Raw genomic sequence first — 20237 nt, forward strand, 5'->3', positions numbered from 1 at the left:
ATATTCATTTGTAAAATGGGCCTATGACGCATAGCTAGTACTACTAGTAGGCCTACTTTATTCAAAATTGAGCACTGACAAGAAGTTGTTATATTTTCGTAGAAACGGCATCTACTTTAAATTGTGTAAGTTGTCTGCTTGTGTCCAATACATATATTGCAGATATGCAAAATGGTCGGTGGCTACGTTTTAATTAAATGAATCTTGATAAAACAACAATAATATTTTGTGAACCAGAAAAGGGCAGTCAGACTGATTGCCAGCTCGCCAATTAACGAATTTAGACAAACAGAAAAATGCGCGTTTTGGTTTGCTTGAAATACAACAAGAGTTCATAGTTAAAGACAATATTCCCTCCCTGTAAAATCTATCCCTTGAGTGGCCTGCACAGGACATTCAAAAGCCATTAGAAGCGCTCGTGTGACTGGACCAATAGGGTGAATTGGTGAGATGCTGTAGCCAATGAAATTGCCGTGTGTAAATCGTGGGACAGCGGTTGTAAAGGGGGTGTGAAGCACCCATACATAAACGTAGATGGAGACCCCATTGATTGTTACTTTGAGTTGAACAACTGAGGTTAGTGGACTATCACCGGTGAAATTCATTGGAATCCAAAGACTCAACATTTATTCATACAAAACTAAGTTTTTCCCAAGGTATGGAGCAACTCTAAGTTTTTTACAGACAAAGTTTCGAATATGTTTTCAAGGAGTCTGTTTTGAATTCCAAAAGCTTTGCTTTAGGCCGTTTTCGACATCGTATAGTGTTTCTGCTGTGCGCAACTGAAGTCCCTTTTACGCGCCGTGGGATCGTAGAGTATTCGCAGTGATGTTACTGGATGCAGGCCACCAACTATCTAGTTTAGGTGTTGGTACATTCGCCAGGCATCACGAAAGCCAAGAAAGAGACTTAAGCTTCATGGAGTCTGCACACATGGGTGCGTTCAAGCTGAGCCACGATCTTTCGCCGAGCCAGAGTGCGGCATTCGCCTCCCAGGCGCCAGGATACTCCGCTGCTGCGCTCGCTCACGCAGCATCTTACGCCAATTCGTCGTTCAGTTCCAGGGATTTCATCCTGCGAAGCCGAGGGTTTGGAGATACCAGCCAGAACAGCGGTCAGCAGCACCCCATCTTCAACCCAACGGCGAACTCGATCCATCACTCTCACGCAGAGAATCAGGGACATCTACTATTCCCAGGGATACACGACCAACACGGAGCGCACCACAGCTCTCCAAACATGCTGAACGGTCGACTTGGGTTGGGGGAAGTGTTCAGCAGGGCTGACCAGTACCACCAGGTGTCCAATCCCCGGGCCGATCACTACAACCAGTACGGGTCAATGGGACTGAACATAAGCATGAACATGGCGCCGCACCATCACCCGGGCGCGTTTTTCCGTTACATGCGTCAGGGCATTAAACAAGAGCTCGTCTGCAAATGGATCGACCCGGACAAACACGCAGACCGCAAGAAAGGTTGTTGCCAAACGTTCAGCACCATGCACGAGCTGGTTACGCACGTCAGCGTAGAACACGTTGGCGGCCCAGAGCAGTGTAACCACGTGTGTTACTGGGATGACTGTCCACGGGAGAGCAAGCCATTCAAAGCCAAATACAAATTGGTGAACCACATTCGCGTGCACACGGGGGAGAAGCCTTTCCCTTGTCCATTCCCGGGCTGTGGCAAAGTGTTTGCACGATCAGAAAACCTGAAGATCCACAAACGCACACATACAGGTACTTTTTTCTATTTGTGTAGGCTAGTTCATTCTTTTTGTGTCTTGTATTTCTATATAAGTATGACATGGCTGAATGTTTCCGGTTTTCTGTCATAAGAGTGGCTAAATGGTTATTAGGCCTAATCTATAACATATTATTTTGCCCATCTGAGCCACCTTGCTGGAAAAAAATGCATGACAAATTAGAGTATAACTAGTATGAGTTCTAATGATCCCCTTTGCAATTCCAGGAGAGAAGCCGTTCATGTGTGAATTTGACGGTTGTGATCGCCGCTTTGCCAACAGCAGTGACCGCAAGAAGCACATGCACGTTCACACATCTGACAAGCCATATCTGTGCAAACTGTGCGACAAATCATACACTCACCCCAGCTCCCTCAGGAAACACATGAAGGTGAATATGTGGTTGATATTTAAAAAATAACCTACGCGAGGGAAATGCGCCTCTGTACTATAACACGGTGGATGTATGAAGCTCTGATTTCTGACTATGCTCAACGATTTAATCTCATCCTCAGGTCCATGAGTCCTCGTCCTCAGCACCAGATGCATCCCCAACCGAGAGCTCCGGTTACGACTCATCCACACCCTCAAGTTTGGTGTCCCCATCCTCTCATGGCAACATGTCGCCTGATTCTGTTATCCTCAGTGGTCAAAGCAACTTTAGCGAGTGGTACGTCCCACTCTGAGCCTGTTCTTTTCACATTGGCAACACTGAGATGGACCCAATTTCTCTTTTTTTATACAGAGAAATGTAGGCTGGTTATGGACCAAATATAAGATGGATGCCTCTGTTAGTGGCTTGTCTTTAACACTGAGACTTTTCTGAGTCATCAGCTTTGCTGTACAGTGGATCTTAGGTGGATATCTCTGTGTCTCTGTCTCAAGTCTGTTCATAACTGTTGTCATGCATATTTGATTGTGTGACCAGACCAAAGTTAAAGAGTTTTATCTCATGAATGTATATTTTTGAATGCTAATGGTAATGGCCTGCAGCTATAATGCCATGATACTGCAGAACTGTAAGAATAAATCATGCCCCTATTTGTTTTGTAATTTAATATGATACAGATTAAACATATTTATAAAATGAATCTTTATGTTGTTTTTTCTTTCCAGCTTTATGTCTTGATGATAATTAATAAGATAGCCCAATGGGCTAGGCCACTTTGCAAACTGTGTTGCAATGAACTGTTGCACTTTATAAGAAGTTTAAATTACACTGTTTCTTTCTTTCTATTTAATGGAGAATACCTACGTGACTTTAAACTATTAAAAGGTGAAGGAAAAAGGCAGGCATCATTATAGTTACCTGAAGGCTAATGAATAGGCCTAATTTTAGACAACTGGTGAATTGCTCCTAAACTGGCAGCATGGGGCGTTCAGAAGGTACAGATTTTTTCTTTGCCTTAAAATGTCCAAACCAAAATGTCAAGAAAGAAAACTAATAGATTGCAAACACCCAAAGGATCTTACTGTAATGAAAATAGCCATATGCAATTTATAGAATATACCCCCCCCCCCCCCCCCCCATGGGCATTTATATAAGGAATTGAACCCACAACAAACAAAAAAAATAATGGTGAACGCCTGTAAACCTTGGCTACTTTACTCATCAATCTCATATTGCTAGCATGAGATAAGCCTTTTAAGAAATCATGTTTAAAAAAGCTAAAAAGTAGGCTAGGCTACATCAACCTGCAAGCCTAGAACTGAAATGGAAAACTCAGACTATGCACTTTTAGGGTAAGATGGGGTTATATTGGATAGGTAAGTGACGACCCATACCATATAGCTGCAAGCTACATTATAGCCTAGTTCAAACAAGCAAACAAACAAATAAACAAACAAACAAATAAAACTAGGTCTACATTAGTGAACAATGAATGTTGTGTTCCTATTTGTATTTTTATTTTACAGTTTATAATACTGGATCTCAGACAGTATCTATTTGCGTAATGATTAGGCTACCTATCCTTCAAATGTGCATTTGCCTGCTCTCAGCCGACGCACAGAGATATGATTGGAGGACCGAGCATACTCCCCCTTTTCTGCACAAAACGTAATACGCAAGCGCGTACCCTTACTCTCCGACTGTCATGGCGGCCTACAGAGTCACTCCAGCTCTGCAAAGAGTGTTGCACGCTGTTAAGGTGAGCAGTGTATCATGACAGGGAGAATATGTTTTGACTGTCAAAGCTGGCATAAAACTTTAACTTTAAGAACACCTCAGTACGGCACCTTCCTTGTGAGTTTAGGTGTTATTTTGGAAGAGTTGTATCGTTGCAGTACGGGTAGCCTATTCATAACTGATAGCTTCGATAGCTGGCCAAATTATGCTAGCTAAACAGCGCAGTCGAGAAGGACTAACTGGTTAAGTGTCCTTTGGTGATGTGTTAAAGGGCGTGTGTCGCCTTGTACAACGTTTGTGATACTGTTCTCTGACCATTTAGTATAACATACCATATTGTCTTCTCTCCAGTATATGAGAAGTTGTTGTCAATGTCAACGTACAATCGGTTGTCGAGACGTAGCAGCAACGTTACAACGCATAACACTGAATCTATAATGCTAGCTATAACTTTTCTTGCTAACATTAGTTTGTGTTTTTTTGCTAGACATCCATCAGTTACAGTCTGTATCAATTTGTGCACGCTCAATCCTAACATTTTGAGTCATTTGGTGGTGTGTTTTTGCTCGACGTACGGTCTCACAACTGACAACAATGTTATATGATAACAGATAGTTACAAAGCCATGTATACTCTAATTCAAACACAGAAGTAGATAAATGAGCTCTATGATAGAAATGGGTGAGAAAATATCGCTCCCACAACACACTGCTTTAAAGACAGACATTCTAATAGATTACATGGCCGCAGTGAAAAACGTAATGTTTGTATTAAGATATTATTACTATTATTATAGTGAAGTGTATAGGTAAGGTTCACAGTTCACCTCAGTTCACTTCATTTCCATCTACACTTCATTATTAGTAAATGGATATGATTGTATTGCCACCATCACATTTGCAAGTTTCCACTGAGATTTCTGTTGTGGTTTTAGCATGCATCCTTCCATTCGCGCTGCTGTGTCCTTCTCAGTCGGGTTCAGTACTCCACTGCCTTTGACCACAATGAGAAGGTAAGGTCACAGTGATTCTGTTTATGAGTTATATATAATCTGCTGTACCTACAAACTTTTCTCTCAGAAGCTGCCATGCTGTCTCAACTTGACTTCCAAATATGCAGTGTGTGGTCCCATACCACTGAATCACCTCTCTGGCTACTTGGCACCTCTCTGGCTACTTCTTCAGAGTGTTTATTTCCCTTTCTCATATGTCCTTGAAATACAGTATATAGTAGCCCACAGTTTGTAGAGGAATATCTGGGTCAGTGACGTGACGCTCATTTTTTGTGTACATATGGGTTACATACATTTAAAATTGTTAAAATTTGAAAATAATTTGACAAATTATTTTCAAATATCATTTTCATCAAACCCTAATCTATTCACTGAATTCAAGTATTCACTGAATTTGGGTAAAATTGTCAACACGGTGTAACCACAAAAACATGAACCAAATAATTACACTTGCTGAAAAAAATGTGAAATTCTCTCCAAAATCCCTTCTAAAATAATCTGGCATGATCTTGCACAAGAACTTTTCTATATTTAATACAAGTAATGAAACCCCATTGTTCTGAATGTTTGAATTAGTATGGGGAATCGTGTCTGTCACATCAACCACTTAAAATGTCAAGTGGTGTAACCACCATTTAAGGAGCAATTTTGTATGTATTATGTCAGAGAATCATGTGACAGGAAATTATGTCATAGAGAAGGACCCTTCAAGACCCCAACTGCTATGAGTCAAGGTTAGCAACATAAAAGTAACATAATAGTGTTTTTAGGCCATGGCCAGGCAAGCTTAGGTTACATGTCACATGGTATGACATTACAAATGTTGATAAATCAAAATAATCATACAATATTCAATTTAATGTAAAAACTGTGTTTGAATATTCACATAAAGGTGAAGTGTGTACATAGCTGTCCATAATAATGCCTGCAAATTTTGCTTTTAAATAAAAATGTCAAATGGTGTAACCGGTTACACCATTTGACTCTTTTCTGTTTGAGACCAGTTTGATCAGATTCAGGGCCAAGAGTATGTAATTTTAGGTGCTAATTATATTATTTTTATAATTTAAATAGTGACTAACTGTTTAGCATGAACAATAGCTTTAAAAGGATTTAATTAGATTGCAATTTAAGCGATTTTTGAAATGTCAAAGCTTTTCATTTTAAATTTAAACTTCCATAATTCTTTTTTAATATGTTATTATGATGTATGTAAACAGTATGTTCAAATTATAAATAAATAATATAAATACATTTATTATATATAAAATGTGCCTCTTGTCCCCCAATGGATGCCACTTACAAGCAAGAAATACTGGTCTCTCCACAGAGTGCATGTGAACGCAGATCCTGCTGTTGGTTGGTTATTAAGAAATTATCATACCCACTCTTTCACTCACTCACACACACTTTGGGCCCTAATTTAGCAATATAAAATGCATGGTCACTAGCAAATAGCGTAAATACATTTAGGGGTTTGTCCAGTCCACATTCGGGGTGGTTTTGTGATCAAACGTCAGGTGCCTGGCGCAAAAAGGTGGCTCTTCTGTTTCTTAATCAGTCATGGGTGTGTTTTGGGCTTAACATCCTTTAAACCAATGAGGAGGACATCTGTCATTCCCTTTAACAGCATGCAGGGCAACTTCAAACAGCGCATCAGTATTTTGATAGTCAGCGGTGTATTTGAAGGAATCTGCTTGTACGCAAGACCGTATGGAACAGGTATTCCACTAAGAAATTCTTTACTAAAACCGAGTAGAGTATAGGCTACACACATCTGCACTTGTCTATTAATTGAAAATATAGGCAAAGTGAAACTAACTTCACTGTGGTGTCATAGTCAACGACAAAACAGTTATACACAGTTAATTACTTTCAATATTGACTGACAATGGGTTACCAGCAAAACATAGCCTGAAAAAAGCAAAACTTCCCCCTATAATGTTCGAATGACTGAATAAATAACCTAAGGACATTTATTCTGCAGAGGAATTGCTGCTTACATCTCGTGACGGTGACGTGTTTCATATGCGGCTTTCGCTATAGACCAGGCTTTTCTTGGTCAGTGGCATAATGCTTTTTAGACGGTATAAGATAGCGATTTTTAGATCATGTGCCAGACCACACCTTATGTCGGTAATTGCCACACCTCTGGGCGCATTATTTAATAAAAGTGAAGTGTAAGATAGGAAAAAACTTTGCGTCAGAATAATAATACGCTTTGCGCCAGGTTTTGCATCGCGAAAATAGGGCCCTTTATCTCACTCTCTTTGAAAATAATGGGTTCAAATAGAACACAAGTTTCTTCATTGATGTTATGAAATGATATTTGATATGGAATATGATGAATGACATAAATACATATCAAAATATCCCATTCAGTTTACCTTGATGCCTATTTTCTGTGTCAATTTCTTGTCCTATTGCTATAAACGTTTTATGGTCAATTGGTGTAACTGATTTATGTCAATTGGTGTGACCAGTATTTTGTCTAAAATACTAATAATGTACAAAAAAAATAATATGGATAATGATTTAATACTCTACTGTAATAATGGTTGTTTAAACCATTTTTACTCAAATGGTCAAAGAATAGACAGAAAACAAGATGTTTACAGCATATGGTCTTGCTCAGTACAATGAAAAACCCATATAATTTAAATTTAGAAATAAATATAATAAAACATATTCTCATAGGATATTACAAAATAAACTAATAATTTCATGAGAGCAATTGCATGAACTCTAGGAGGTGTGAAATATTAGATATTTGTCATTTTTGTGGTTACACCATTTGACAATTTAACAGGCTGTTAGTTCTATCTTTTGTTAAAAAATAGCATACATGTCATATTAAATAATATGAATACAACAGAAATACAAAGTACACTTTAGCAAACCTCAGGCATGTTTTGTTTTAAAAAAGTTTAAAGATATTTTTAATTTTCTCATCTTACCAACCCTTATCTGTCACTGACCCATCTACAGTAGTGGGCTGTCAAGGAGGGGTGGTCCACTTAAAGGTGCAGTCAGGGATTTTATGCATTTTCAAGCCCATAACATTTTTTTGTCATATTCAGCAATCAGCTCCTCATGACCGCTAGCTGCCCATTCCGGCTACATCAACATCAATCAGAGTACACTGTAAAAAAAACCCTGTTCTCTTAAGGTAGGGATGAGAAAATAGAATGTACGTGTTCTTGCAGAAAAGCATCTGCTAATAAATGTAAACAAACACAAATTCCTGTGAAATCCCTGACTGTACCTTTAAACCCCTTCTTCAGGTATGATTGCCTCTGATAAACACTATGCTGATGTGTTGTGCTGTAGTGCCAGTGATCCCCCTATGGCCGATGTAATGTTCTTGACACTAACGGCAGGGATCAAGTGAAGATTTCCAAAAGCGTCACCTGAGGTTTTGGCTCCATTCCCTGAGCTTTCATAATTTTAGACTTTAAACACAGTCTTCCGTTGTTTGTCATTGCACTATTTTCTGTTGAGTGAATTTTAAGGAAGAGATTATGTACCGTCAGAGTACAGATTGCCATCTATTCAAAGGCACTTTATATTCAGTGAGATGTCTTGTAGGCCCACCTCTGATCACTACTAGGCTACTGGTTTGGGTTTCAGTATTATGTATTATGATGTATTTTTTAGGGCTTCAAACCAGATTTTCATACGGTTTGTTCCGAGCAGAATCAGTATTTTAACGTTTTGCTTTCCACATTACTGTTCCCGAACCGGTTAGAACCAAATAAAAAAAAAAAATGGTCAATAACATTCCATGTAGGGCTATGTGACATGACCGTATTCGGATGCCATAAACATGTCTAGCCTAATAGGCCTAGATGTTTTACTTCATTACTTTGCAAATGTCACATGGAGTATCCAATCTGTCCTTATTTAAACTCATTCTTTTATACATTTAGGCTTTTTCTGTATACATGAATAAAGACATTGGTTATTTTAATTGTCAATGAACAACAAACATTTAACAGCCTACAATAGCATAATAGAGCATGGAGCTAGCTAGCGATTTTCAACATTAGCTGTAGTTACATGATAGACTCAAACATGAATTCAGTTCAATGTCTGCAGCCAGAAAGTCCACCATCCAGACATGCACAAACCAGAAGAAAAATATTTTAATCATTGTAATTATAAAATAACAAAAGAAAAATAACAATATTAACCTGTTTCTGTAACCGTAAGTTTCTGGTTTTGTTTTTGTACCTAGCAATCTATTGTTCCTGGTTTTCATTTTTGTTCCATGAACCAGTTCAAAGTTTTTATTTATACACTTCATACAGGCTGTTGTTCCTCTGAGATTATCTGAGGGAAGCCGCAGACCCTAGAAACGTGATATGAAAATTAAGTTGCTTAAGTTTTAGATAGACAAGTGTTTTCCTGCTTGCATATAAAGATGCTATCAAGGCCTGTGAGTCAGTGAAAGCGTTCTGTGTATGCTCACCAATACAAGCACACAGAACACATCCCTGAAAAGCAAAAGCCCCTTACCTGTTGACAAAACAGAATTCTAACTCTCCTTTTCCATTTCCTTTTGCTCAGACCTTTGATAAGATCCTCATTGCAAACAGAGGGGAGATTGCCTGCAGGGTAAGTGTGTGTATGGGACCATGTCTTCACTTCAAGGAGAATGTGTGCACGTAGGTGAAACTAAATAGGACAAAATACCCACTCAATGAGTTAATGTAATGTATGCTGCATCTTTTTTTGGACTAATGAAATATTATAATGTCTATTTAAAGAAAAATATAAATAGCTGTTCCACAAGTGACCGCTACTGTTTGAAATGATCTATGATATTGTTTGACTACATTATCATGTGGTATTTTATCAGTGTTGATGAGGGCATGATGATTTATCAGTGTTGATGATCGCATAATGAAGGCCTGTGTGTTCTGCTTAGGTGATGAAGACCTGCAAACTAATGGGCATTAAGACAGTGGCGGTGCACAGCGACGTGGACTCCAGTGCGGTGAGCCCCTTCTGCCTCGCTTAAGCCTTCCTCACCTTTTTAATGGAGTTTTCATTCCTGCTTTTTCTTTGTACTTCTTTTTTCTCTGTGCCGTTATCCCCCATCCATCCATCCCCTTTCCCCTCATTCCCTCTCTCTGCAGGGGGGTTGTGGTCCAGAGGGGGTTAGTTAGGTAGCCCTGCTGTGCTGGGCCCTGGCCAGCTTAGGCATGGAAAGATGGGGGAGGTAGGTAGGAGGAGGAGAGGAGGTTTGTGGGGGTGGTCTGCTGAAATGGCCTTCTTGCCAACCCCCACACCAATCACTTAATTCTCCTAATTCTTTTCTTACCCTCAAAGCTTCTGTTAATGCTATTCATCTTTTGAAGTCATGTTTACATATATATTTAAAACTTCCTTTTAATTCATACCTGAATAAACCTCAATCGGTTCATTGTAGTTGATTGATGTTACTATCATACCGTGAGTCATACATCAGACAGTACAGTCAGACAGTAATACTGTATACATTACAGATGACAGATTTATAACTGTAAATATGTTACATGAACAATATGTGCTTTAGAGTGTCTTAATGACAGGTCATTGCAGATGGAGTTGATCCTCCCCTGGCTTTCCAAAGTTTAGTGGGAAGGTTGTCCGTCTGCTGTGACAATGTGACAGATGACTGGGTTTATTGGTCTCGTGTGACAAATGGTGTGAAGATCTGGAGCAGTGCTCTTGACAGTGGAGCCTCATTATTATTTTAAAAGCTCTCCTAAAGACGCTTGGCTACATTGGTAGACAATGTGTCTGTGTCTTTCCATTTTTGGAATGTCTCTCTTGGTTGCAGTATAGGGCTGCAAGCTCCAGCTTGGTAATGCCTACCAACACAATGGTTTTAGGTCTTTTTTGTCAGACTCTCTGTTGCTGCATATTGGCAGATTCTTCCATTTCAGCTAAATATTATTTAAAATTCAATAGTAGATCTTGATGATTATATGAGTTTGGGTGTTCATTAGGAGTGTGTTGACATTATTTAAAGTGTGTTAACAAAAACCTCAGTCTCTTGACACATATGTGAGATGGAGGGCTAGTGTAAGAAAACATTGATTATCCTTAAATGCCTCCTATGCCTAGACACACACTCATTCACCTCATGTTGATCCAGTTGGTGACCTTAACACCTCAGCACTGTGCTGCCTCATCCTTAATTGATTGGTCTGTCAACACGTCTGTGTATGAGTGAGTGTGAGAGTCTGTCTGTGAGGCAGAGAAAAACAGTGAGGAAAGTTTTGTATGTGTAATTATAATGACATGCGCTCTTGTTTGAAGAACATGAAGTCAGGTAATGATTTTCCAAATCTGATAGATTGATTGTTTGTCTCATCCAAACTCCTCCAGGTGCACGTAAAGATGGCTGACGAGGCAGTGTGTGTTGGTCCCGCCCCCACCAACCAAAGTTACCTCAACATGGACGCCATCATGGATGCTGTCAGGCAGACCGGAGCACAGGCCGTGAGTCACAGAGAGACAGAGGGACACAGTTTTGAAGTCATTTGTGTCTCAGGTCCAAGGAGACATTTGAAGAGTTGGCCACATGAAAATCTAATCTGTTGTGATAGGCTTTTTGGTTCTGTTAAACCTATAATTCAGTGTTCCTGTGGTGTGTGATAGTATTACTATCAAATTATGCTCACTTACCTCCTATTCTATACCATGACATCGATAATGTATCTAGAGCAAGATGTACATAGACATAAGGGAGGAAAGATGAAGGAGGAATGTGTACCTGGAATGCCTGCATTTAGCTTGTCCTCAGCCCTGTGTGTGAAGGAGAAGGTGAAGGATGGAGGAGGGCTGATGACTAATAGATGAGGGAGAGTTTTGAGCTTCTATAGTGTATGTATTCAAGGGGTTTATGTGTTGTGTTTGTTTTCTTTAAAGGTTCACCCAGGATATGGATTTCTGTCTGAAAATAAAGAGTTTGCCAGGAGGCTGGTAAGTTCCAGCTCTAAATGATATACACAAACAGCTCAGGAGAACTTTAACGTCTGAGACTGAAACGGATTACGCTGCAACATCAGAAGCACACAGCTATGCTGGATGATTGGGCAAAAACACAACAGTGTTTGTGTTCCTTGTGTTCATAATACACCAGTTTGTGAGCAGCATGATGCAGGCAGTGTGGAAAGTCGTCATGTCTATATTCTCCATTTCAGTATGATCAAGCACATGGACATGAGATCCAGTCTTGCAAGGACAGCGGTGGTTCTCGTCCAGTCATGCAAATATCAGGACGTCCATCTGGCATAGCTTGTCTCAGATTTTCCCATAAAATTATATAGTAGCCAAGTCCAGCTTTTTTGACCATGGTGATCTGCTGTGACTAAGCAATGTTTTTCAATGAAACAGGCTGTTGTCATTCAGACATCTAAAGACCAGATATTTTCTTGTGCTCCGTGGTCTTCCTGGTCCCCTGCCCTACACACCAAATCACAGGCCATTTAGTAGTCATCACATAGGTACTAACACACACTACAGGTGACCTATAGACAATTCCCTTGTAATGATGCTTGGAGTTGTCTTTACAGCAGAGGGAACCTATTGTTTACCTGTGGGTAAAGGCCTACACAAACGGCCGGCGATGCAGCGGTGATTTCTGGCAGGCGAGCGGCAGCATGGAATAGAGCCTGTTGAAGTGAACACACTCAGCCAGTGGAGCGCAGGGCAAGCGTCGCCATCGCACCGCTCTTATCAGGCCCTTTCTATTTTCAGGCCCATTTTGATACTTCATAATAGAAACCAGCTGTCTCGTCAGTGTGTCTCCACTGAACCGATGGGTGATCATGTAGTAGATCGCCAGTAGTGTGTGTAGTAAAGTGATTAATACAATTCTGCCTTCGTGTTTGACTGTCGCATCGCCGGCCGTGTGTGGTGGAATTTTTTTTTATGTCTGTGCAGGAGGAACTAACATAAATCAGTCTGATGAGCTTGCCATGACAACTGTGGCAACCTAGTTACAGGGTTGTCAACAAAATGGACCATGTAGAACTTCATAATGAAACACTGTTAGGCTTTAAGTTTAGAGCTCAAGAGGGCACCCACTAGGTTCAAGAAAGTTAGCCATTAGGTACCAGTTGTGTCCAGCTTTAAATATTAATCTGCTTTTTGTCAGAGTTGTAAGTACCTCTGTGACACCTGTGTCACTGTCGTCAGCATAAATATTGAGTCCAAATCTCTTGTGTGAGGCACAGCATTTGGTGTACAGTCATTTAGTGTATTAGCCGCATTGTGTAGAAACTGCAGGACAGTGTTTTAGGCAAGTTAAAAAAACAAAAGCATATTAATACCATATTAACTGCTCCCGTGTATTAACTTCATAGCTGAAGAAATTGAGCAAAATCAATGCGTCTAAGCCGTGGCTAATAGTTGGGAAATTACGGTAGATAATAGCTTTTGCTAATTAGCTACTTGATGACTTATACAACCATATCTCATTTTTTATTTTCTATATTTTACGACTCTATCTTGCATTCTTACATCCACGCCATCCCCCGTCACCAAACACGTACTTGGGCAGCTGAGGGGGCGTCCTCTGCCTTCTGTGTGTGTGTGTGTGTGTGTGTGTGTGTGTGTGTGTGTGAATGAAGATGTCATTACATTAGCAGCTGAATGGGGAGCCCTCTGCCCCCTCCTCCGTGACTTGAATGAGAGGTGAATTGCCCCCCCCCCTCGACAGTTAGTACAGTTTTATGCAGCGCAAACGAGCCGCATGGCTCAGGGGCTCGTTGAAGGGTCCTCAGAAAGAGATCTGTGAGGCTTAAGCCCCCAATGGCCTTTTTAACATCTTAAAAGAGCTGGAGGATGAATGGGAATTGAATTGGAGGAGATGGTTTTGTGTGTGTGTGTTTGTGTGTGTGTGTGTGTAGGAGGAGTGTATGGATAGTGCTTCCTTACAGCCATTCTATTGTAAAATGTTGTAATTATTTGGACACACACACACACACACACACACAGACAAGGACATAAACACTCACCCACACAAATGTGCTTGCCACACAAGCTATTGACACGTCCACACAACGGTCTGGGCTAACTTGCCTTTTTGGGCCACTCACACGCACACACTCACACACACTCAGACACAGACACATCAGAGTAGTGTGGGTGTGTGGCTGAAAAGACTCACACAATTGTATTGGATTTAATTTGAGAAATTTCACAGCTCCTTATGGAGCGTCACCCCAGGAATGTGTATCTGACCTAGTGACATGAACACACTAACTTGCTCACACTCTCTGGTTTGGACAGTAGTTTGAACACACATCTTTTAAGGTGTTTAAGTTGATCATAAAATATTTTGTCATTAAAAAAAGACATGTCCATCTACACATAAAGTGCTTCTAGTATTCCTCTTCTATAGAGAAAGGTATGTTTAGAATAGCCCAGGCCAGGTTTTAATCACATAACAAGGAGAGGAATATCAATTTATTGAACATGGTTACTGTTTCCTCCTAATTATCCACTACATCCATGATGCTTTGTGTACTATTATTTGGAGTTTCCATTCACTGTAATGGAACTTTCTGAGGAATCCTGCAGCTGAATTTCAATAGTAATTAAGGGGCCCACTCTAGTAATGCGCAAGGCCTCGGGCCCAGGAAGTAAGTCCTACCTGATGCTTGGGCCCTACAAAGAGATGGACAGAAAGAGAGGGATCACTCTTTCCCGTCCTTTCTGATGGTGTCAATGAGGCTCTGCGTATCTGCAGGCTGTGCCCGAGGGTGTCCATCTATGTACCCTGGTGTGAATACCCACAGGGGGTAATGGCCCTGGTCATCTCATGGGAGAATTAGCCCCATGCCCACTCACTCCAATAGGAGGGAATCCCCATACATAACCCAGCTCGTTTGATTTGCAATCGGCGTGAAATCTTATATAGATGTAAAGCTTTTTGTGTCATTTCTGATTAATGAAAGGCAATTTTATGATTTCAAATAGTTTGTTCATGAAGATGAAATACCTAGTGCATAATATAACAGTAACCAAGCTATTAATGTTGGAAAAAACCATATATTGCAAAGTTATCCATGAATATATGTGAATGACTGAGGTGGGTGTGCTTGTGGATATGTCTCATGGTCTGTTCTTTCTCTGCAGGCAGCTGAGGGGGTGACCTTCATTGGACCTGACACGCACGCCATTCAGGCCATGGGTGACAAAATCGAGAGCAAGCTCATTGCCAAGGCAGCCAAAGTCAACACCATCCCTGGATTTGATGGAGTTGTCAAGGTGACCAAAGAATTAATATGGAGAAGCATGTCATACATCCAATGTATTACATAATCTATAAGAAGTGCATTTGATTCCCTTTATTGGGTTTTTGCTTCTCTTATCCTCTTTTGGTGGTAATTTCAACACCACAAGATGGATAGAATTGTTTAGATAGCATAGACTATTAACATCATCAGTGAACCATGAAGATGCACATGTGATCAGCAAAGAAATCCAAATGTGTTGGTCAGAGGCAGTGAGCAGAGAATAAGTAATGAAATGGTGATAATACTAATAGTGCTTTAACTCCGCAGTAAGGAATAAACTGCAAAAGCATTGCCAAGTCAGGAAAGATAGAAGATCTCTTATTGGTAATCTATGAAGTTTCAACATTCACCTTATTTACCAACTGGATGGTACAAGGGCCTGTGTATGCCCTTGTACTGTGTTAAGTTGTCTTTGTCTTTCAGTCTGTTTTCGTCTTTGTCTCTCCAAGTGGCGCTTCCATTTTATGCTATTCTTGCTCACACCTAAACAGTTATGCTGTTATGAACGTGATTCCAAACAGCCTTGCAATGTTGCAATGATTCCAAACAACCTAATTTCAGGAATTTAGCGTACAAGGCATCAAAGCAGAGAGCAAGAGAGAGGGCGAGAGTGAGGGGAAAAAAGAGCCAGAGTGTAAGTGAGTTGTTTCCACACGCTGGTGCTGATCTTGTGTCTTAACCAAAGCAAGCTGATAGAAGCGCTGCAGGGCCGCAGCGTCAGCACCTCTCCCCCCTGCCCTCTCCGCCTGCTGCTGCAGTGGACTTTAATTGTCCCACGTTTGGCCGTTTTAACACTTCCTGCGCTGATGGGCCTCGTAAAAATGAAGGTGGCACAAAGGGAGACTCTGAAAGGGCTGGCCGTTGGGCTGCGTTTGCATCTGAGAGGGCCAGTTATTGGGGAGGGGAGTAGATTGGGGGGAAGGCCGCCATCGCCATCCTCATCTTGGGCCCTGCTGATGTTATCTCACACCTCACACGCTGGTGTGAAACAGACCCCAGGGCTGCAAAAGCAAACCACAGCCCTGTTGTGTGTGTGTTTCTGTGTTTGAGTGATGGAGTAAATTTTTAGTGTCACCATGGTGATGGACTTGTCAACTTTCAGCTATGGTTTTTATTAGTATCAAAGCAATATGCCTTCAATTTTTTTTGTTGCTTAGTTGTAAATGTGACCCTTTTAACCTTAAAGGTTCAGCTGGAAGCACATTAATTTAATTACGTATGAATTTGTTAAGGAAATTACTCTAGAGTGAGTGTGTTGTTTCCCTTGCATCCATTGGAGTGCCACATATTTCACTTCTCGTCAGTCTTAAGGTCTTGCATTTGTTGAAGAGAAATGTTTGTTGAAGAGAGATTTAGTACTTGTGTGCTGGCAGCCATTGCTGGTCCAGTCATTATCTCAACACTGGGATTTTAATGGTCCTAATCAGTCATTGTAGAGAAATTCCTCAGAGGTGTTCATTGATATCCTGCTGCTCTCCCATGCTGGAGGCGGTCACATGTGGCCATTGGCGGGGACACTGTTAGAGACCCCAGCCATCTCAGGCCACTGATGTTATCACTGAAGTCACACACACATGCAAGACAGGTCTGGAAAGAACCTCCCCAAGAGCGTCTGTCAACAAGTGTTAGCCATATTTTTTGTAAGCCCTGAACAATTAAGATTTGGCACGTGATCTAGACATTTCAGTTGTCAGTGGGTAGAATATATATGTTAATGCATCTGCATTCTCCATGGTGGATGTTTCCATTGGAAGGCTTCTTGTGCCATTGAGGTCCTAGTTATCACTGGAGCAGAGGATGGAGATAATGGAGAGAAGCACTCTAGAACTGTAAGGTCCGACATGGCTGGTACCATTTGTCATGCTTTTTTATACCGATCAAATTAACCAATGAAATAAGCCCTCTCTGGTGCGGGTGATGTTTTCTGAGTGGCTCGGTTTCTGAGTGGCACGGTATGACATGATGACCACATACACCGATGCTCTTCACACACGTTAGGAGTCGTGAACTTTTGCTTAGGTGACACCCCGTCATCCAGCGCTATCTCAGCCCGTCCCTGCGGTGTTATCTCTCACACTCGCGAGGGGCGGCCCTGACACCCCACAGCTGCAAAAGCAAACTCACCACTGATGTGTGAATACGGGGAGAGATGTTTTTGTTGTGGCGATTGACACCTTCAAATGTTCATGTATTTTTAATGACAGAACTATTAAGGAGTGTGTCATTTCAACTGCTAAAGCACTGTATACAGTTGTGCTCATATGTTTACATATCCTAGCAGAATTTTTAAAATGTATACCTTTTTTTTTTTTTAAGAAAACAGGAATGATCAGCCAAAAGTCCAAATGGGATTCAAATGAAACCTTAAGGTGTACAGAATAGTGCAATTATTAAAGAAAACATAGCAATATAGAAAAATAATGAGATGATCCCCATTCAAAAGTTTACATTCCCTTAATACTATGTATTGACCCCTTTAGTATCAATGATGGCTTGCCGCCTTTTGTGATATTTGTGGATGAGTACCTTCTCAGAAGAAATAGATGCCCATTCTTGATGAAAAGCCTCTAGGTCCTGTTAATTATTGGTTTGTTAATTATTTTGCATTGACTGCAGGTTTGAGATTTTGTGTCTCAATGATATTGAGATCCGGAGACTGTGATGGCCACTCCAGAACCTTCTCTTTTTTTCTGCTGTAGCCACTGAAGGGTAAACCTGGCCTTGTGCTTTGGTCATCGTCATGTTGGGAAGTCCTAGTGTGTCACAAGCTTTCAGCCTGATGAGTGCAAATACTTTCTGATAACATGCTGCATTCAATATGCCATCAAATTTCATTATGTAAACTTTCTATTAGGACCACTTAGGTGATTTCATTGTTATTTAAAAAGGACACACTCAATTGTGTAATAAATGGTTTCACCGGACCACCACCCCTGAATAAAATAATAGTCATGCAGAATTCTACCAGGGTTTTTAAACTTATGAGCACAACCGTATGATCTTGGTTTTCTTACACCATCAATACCCTATGTCTTGAAATGATCAATTTTGTGTGTGAATAATGCAACACTCCATGGTCATTTGTTGGTCCATAGTAATGACCATTTTAACTCAGACTACCAGTACAAACTCTGCCCCCTGTTGGCCACCTGGCAGAACCATTAGCAGTATCATTGCTATATATCGTATGGCTAAGACTTCAGTGTCCGTTGTCTGTTTTTTGAAGGGCACTGATGTTGATGACATGTTTGCTTTCTCTTGTCTGTTCTCACTGTAGGATGCTGAGGAGGCTGTGAAGATCGCTAATCAAATCGGTAGGAGCTGTTTTGGCTGCACTTATGATATACCTCCATATCTACCAGCAGTAAAATAAGGGAGTTCTGTGTGTCCTCGTTTAGGCCTTGATTGTGTGTGTGTGTGTGTGTTTTAACTTGGCCTCTCTCTGTCATAGGGTATCCTGTAATGATCAAAGCCTCAGCAGGAGGAGGAGGCAAAGGCATGAGGATCTCCTGGAATGATGATGAGACTAGGTGAGGCAGTGAAATAGAGACAGTGTGGGGGTACCTGGTCAATAAACATATTCTACAGCATATGTTCATACAGTTGAGAGTCACCATCAGATTTATATCAGTTTCATGCACTAGAAAGCAATTGAAATGCCATATGGTGATGTGGGTCTGGTCACTACTGGGTGGGCATTGGGGGTGAATATTTGCCCTGAGTTTAATCTGGGGTGGTCCTGTCTGATGGAAGGACCAGCCCTGTGGGAAGTGTTTACTCTGCAGCATCACAGAGGGGCAGGGGGTGGGAAGAATCATATGGAAATGTGGAGCCAAAACAGGATCATGGAAAGGGGGTGGGGATGAAGATGTTGAGAGAAGTGAGGGAAGAAAGCCAAAGAGGTTGTCTAAAGAAGAGTACAGTACTTGAGACGTGTGGACAAGGGATTTAGTGTAATCTGTCCAGTACAGAGTCTCCGCTTAGACCACAGCTTGTGTTTCAAACCCGTGTGTCCTCAGCAATCACCTTAACAAGCCCCGTTTGGTCTTGACTCTATCCTCTCTTCTGAGTTCTTGCCTCTCCTCTGTATCTTTCTCAGATACCCTGTGATCAGAGAGGATTGTGGGTAAAGTGCAGGCTGATAATCAGCCTTATCTCCTCAGCCAAGATGCTCTTTTTGTTTATCAACTAATTGGATTTATCACACAAAGGCTAATGAGCCCAGGGGAAGATTCAGAAAGAGAAATTGCCAAGGAGGGGGTTTGCCTTCATACTCACTCCTAGCCAAACGGTGATGGCACTGTAGTTTTGTGTGTGTGTGATTGGGCTTTGAGCTCTCATCTGACATGCATGCCACTTCAAAGTGTCTGGAGATAAAGGTCAGGGTTACAGTGTTTGTTGTTAATCTGATTATCTATTATAAGCTGAATTTCAAGAGGAATTGGAGACCTCATGATTGATGATCTTTACATTTTCACCAGACATTGAAATGTCATGAAAATGACATTGAAACTGTTAGTCATGTTTCTCAGTTCAGTTGAATGTTAAGTTTTGTTTATACGTGTCCTGTTTTTGACCCTGTTTGTCTTCATTCTGTCTCACTATCTTATCTCCTCTCCCACAGGGAAGGCTTTCGGTTTTCCTCACAGGAGGCTGCGTCGAGCTTTGGGGACGACCGTCTCCTCATTGAGAAGTTTATTGATAACCCAAGACATATTGAGATCCAGGTGAGATGCCAGACTCCCACTAGTGTCACCACACAGCCAGTGGGAATGTCCACTCTGTGCAAAGCTTTTGGCCACTGTACATACTGTATATGTCAGGATTGACTGGTTGTAATGATTTAATGTGTCTTTGTTTGGCTGCTGATTGGCAGGTTCTAGCGGATAAGCAGGGCAATGCACTATGGCTGAATGAGAGGGAGTGCTCCATCCAGAGGAGGAACCAGAAGGTGGTGGAGGAGGCGCCCAGGTCTGAACACCTCCGCTCTGTTTAGCCTCTCGCATTCTCCTGCTCTCCCCCTCTCATATACCCTTCCTCCTGCTCCCCCTCTCAT

The 20237-nt window shown here is 41.2% G+C and overlaps 2 protein-coding genes across 2 annotated transcripts in view; both read left to right on the forward strand.

Annotated features, from left to right (window-relative positions):
* Positions 1-577: 577 nt before the first annotated feature.
* LOC121698793 (zinc finger protein ZIC 2-like) lies at positions 578-2776 on the forward strand. Its single transcript, XM_042081196.1, has 3 exons — positions 578-1738; positions 1971-2134; positions 2259-2776. The coding sequence occupies exons 1-3, from the start codon at positions 829-831 to the stop codon at positions 2427-2429; spliced, it is 1245 nt and encodes a 414-aa protein (XP_041937130.1). The 5' UTR covers positions 578-828; the 3' UTR covers positions 2430-2776.
* A 1022-nt stretch (positions 2777-3798) lies between these two features.
* The window catches only part of pcca (propionyl-CoA carboxylase subunit alpha), a 34575-nt gene continuing 18136 nt past the window's right edge, over positions 3799-20237 (forward strand). The window contains exons 1-11 of the mRNA XM_042081191.1: positions 3799-3893; positions 4806-4883; positions 9453-9500; positions 9814-9882; positions 11262-11375; positions 11805-11858; positions 15021-15152; positions 18459-18495; positions 18633-18711; positions 19806-19908; positions 20058-20152. Coding sequence (XP_041937125.1) covers positions 3840-3893; positions 4806-4883; positions 9453-9500; positions 9814-9882; positions 11262-11375; positions 11805-11858; positions 15021-15152; positions 18459-18495; positions 18633-18711; positions 19806-19908; positions 20058-20152 — 863 coding nt within the window. The 5' untranslated portion in view covers positions 3799-3839. The remainder of the gene's footprint in view (positions 3894-4805; positions 4884-9452; positions 9501-9813; positions 9883-11261; positions 11376-11804; positions 11859-15020; positions 15153-18458; positions 18496-18632; positions 18712-19805; positions 19909-20057; positions 20153-20237) is intronic.

Source organism: Alosa sapidissima, chromosome 23, assembly GCF_018492685.1.
Source record: "Alosa sapidissima isolate fAloSap1 chromosome 23, fAloSap1.pri, whole genome shotgun sequence".
Classification (NCBI taxonomy): Eukaryota; Metazoa; Chordata; class Actinopteri; order Clupeiformes; family Clupeidae; genus Alosa; species Alosa sapidissima.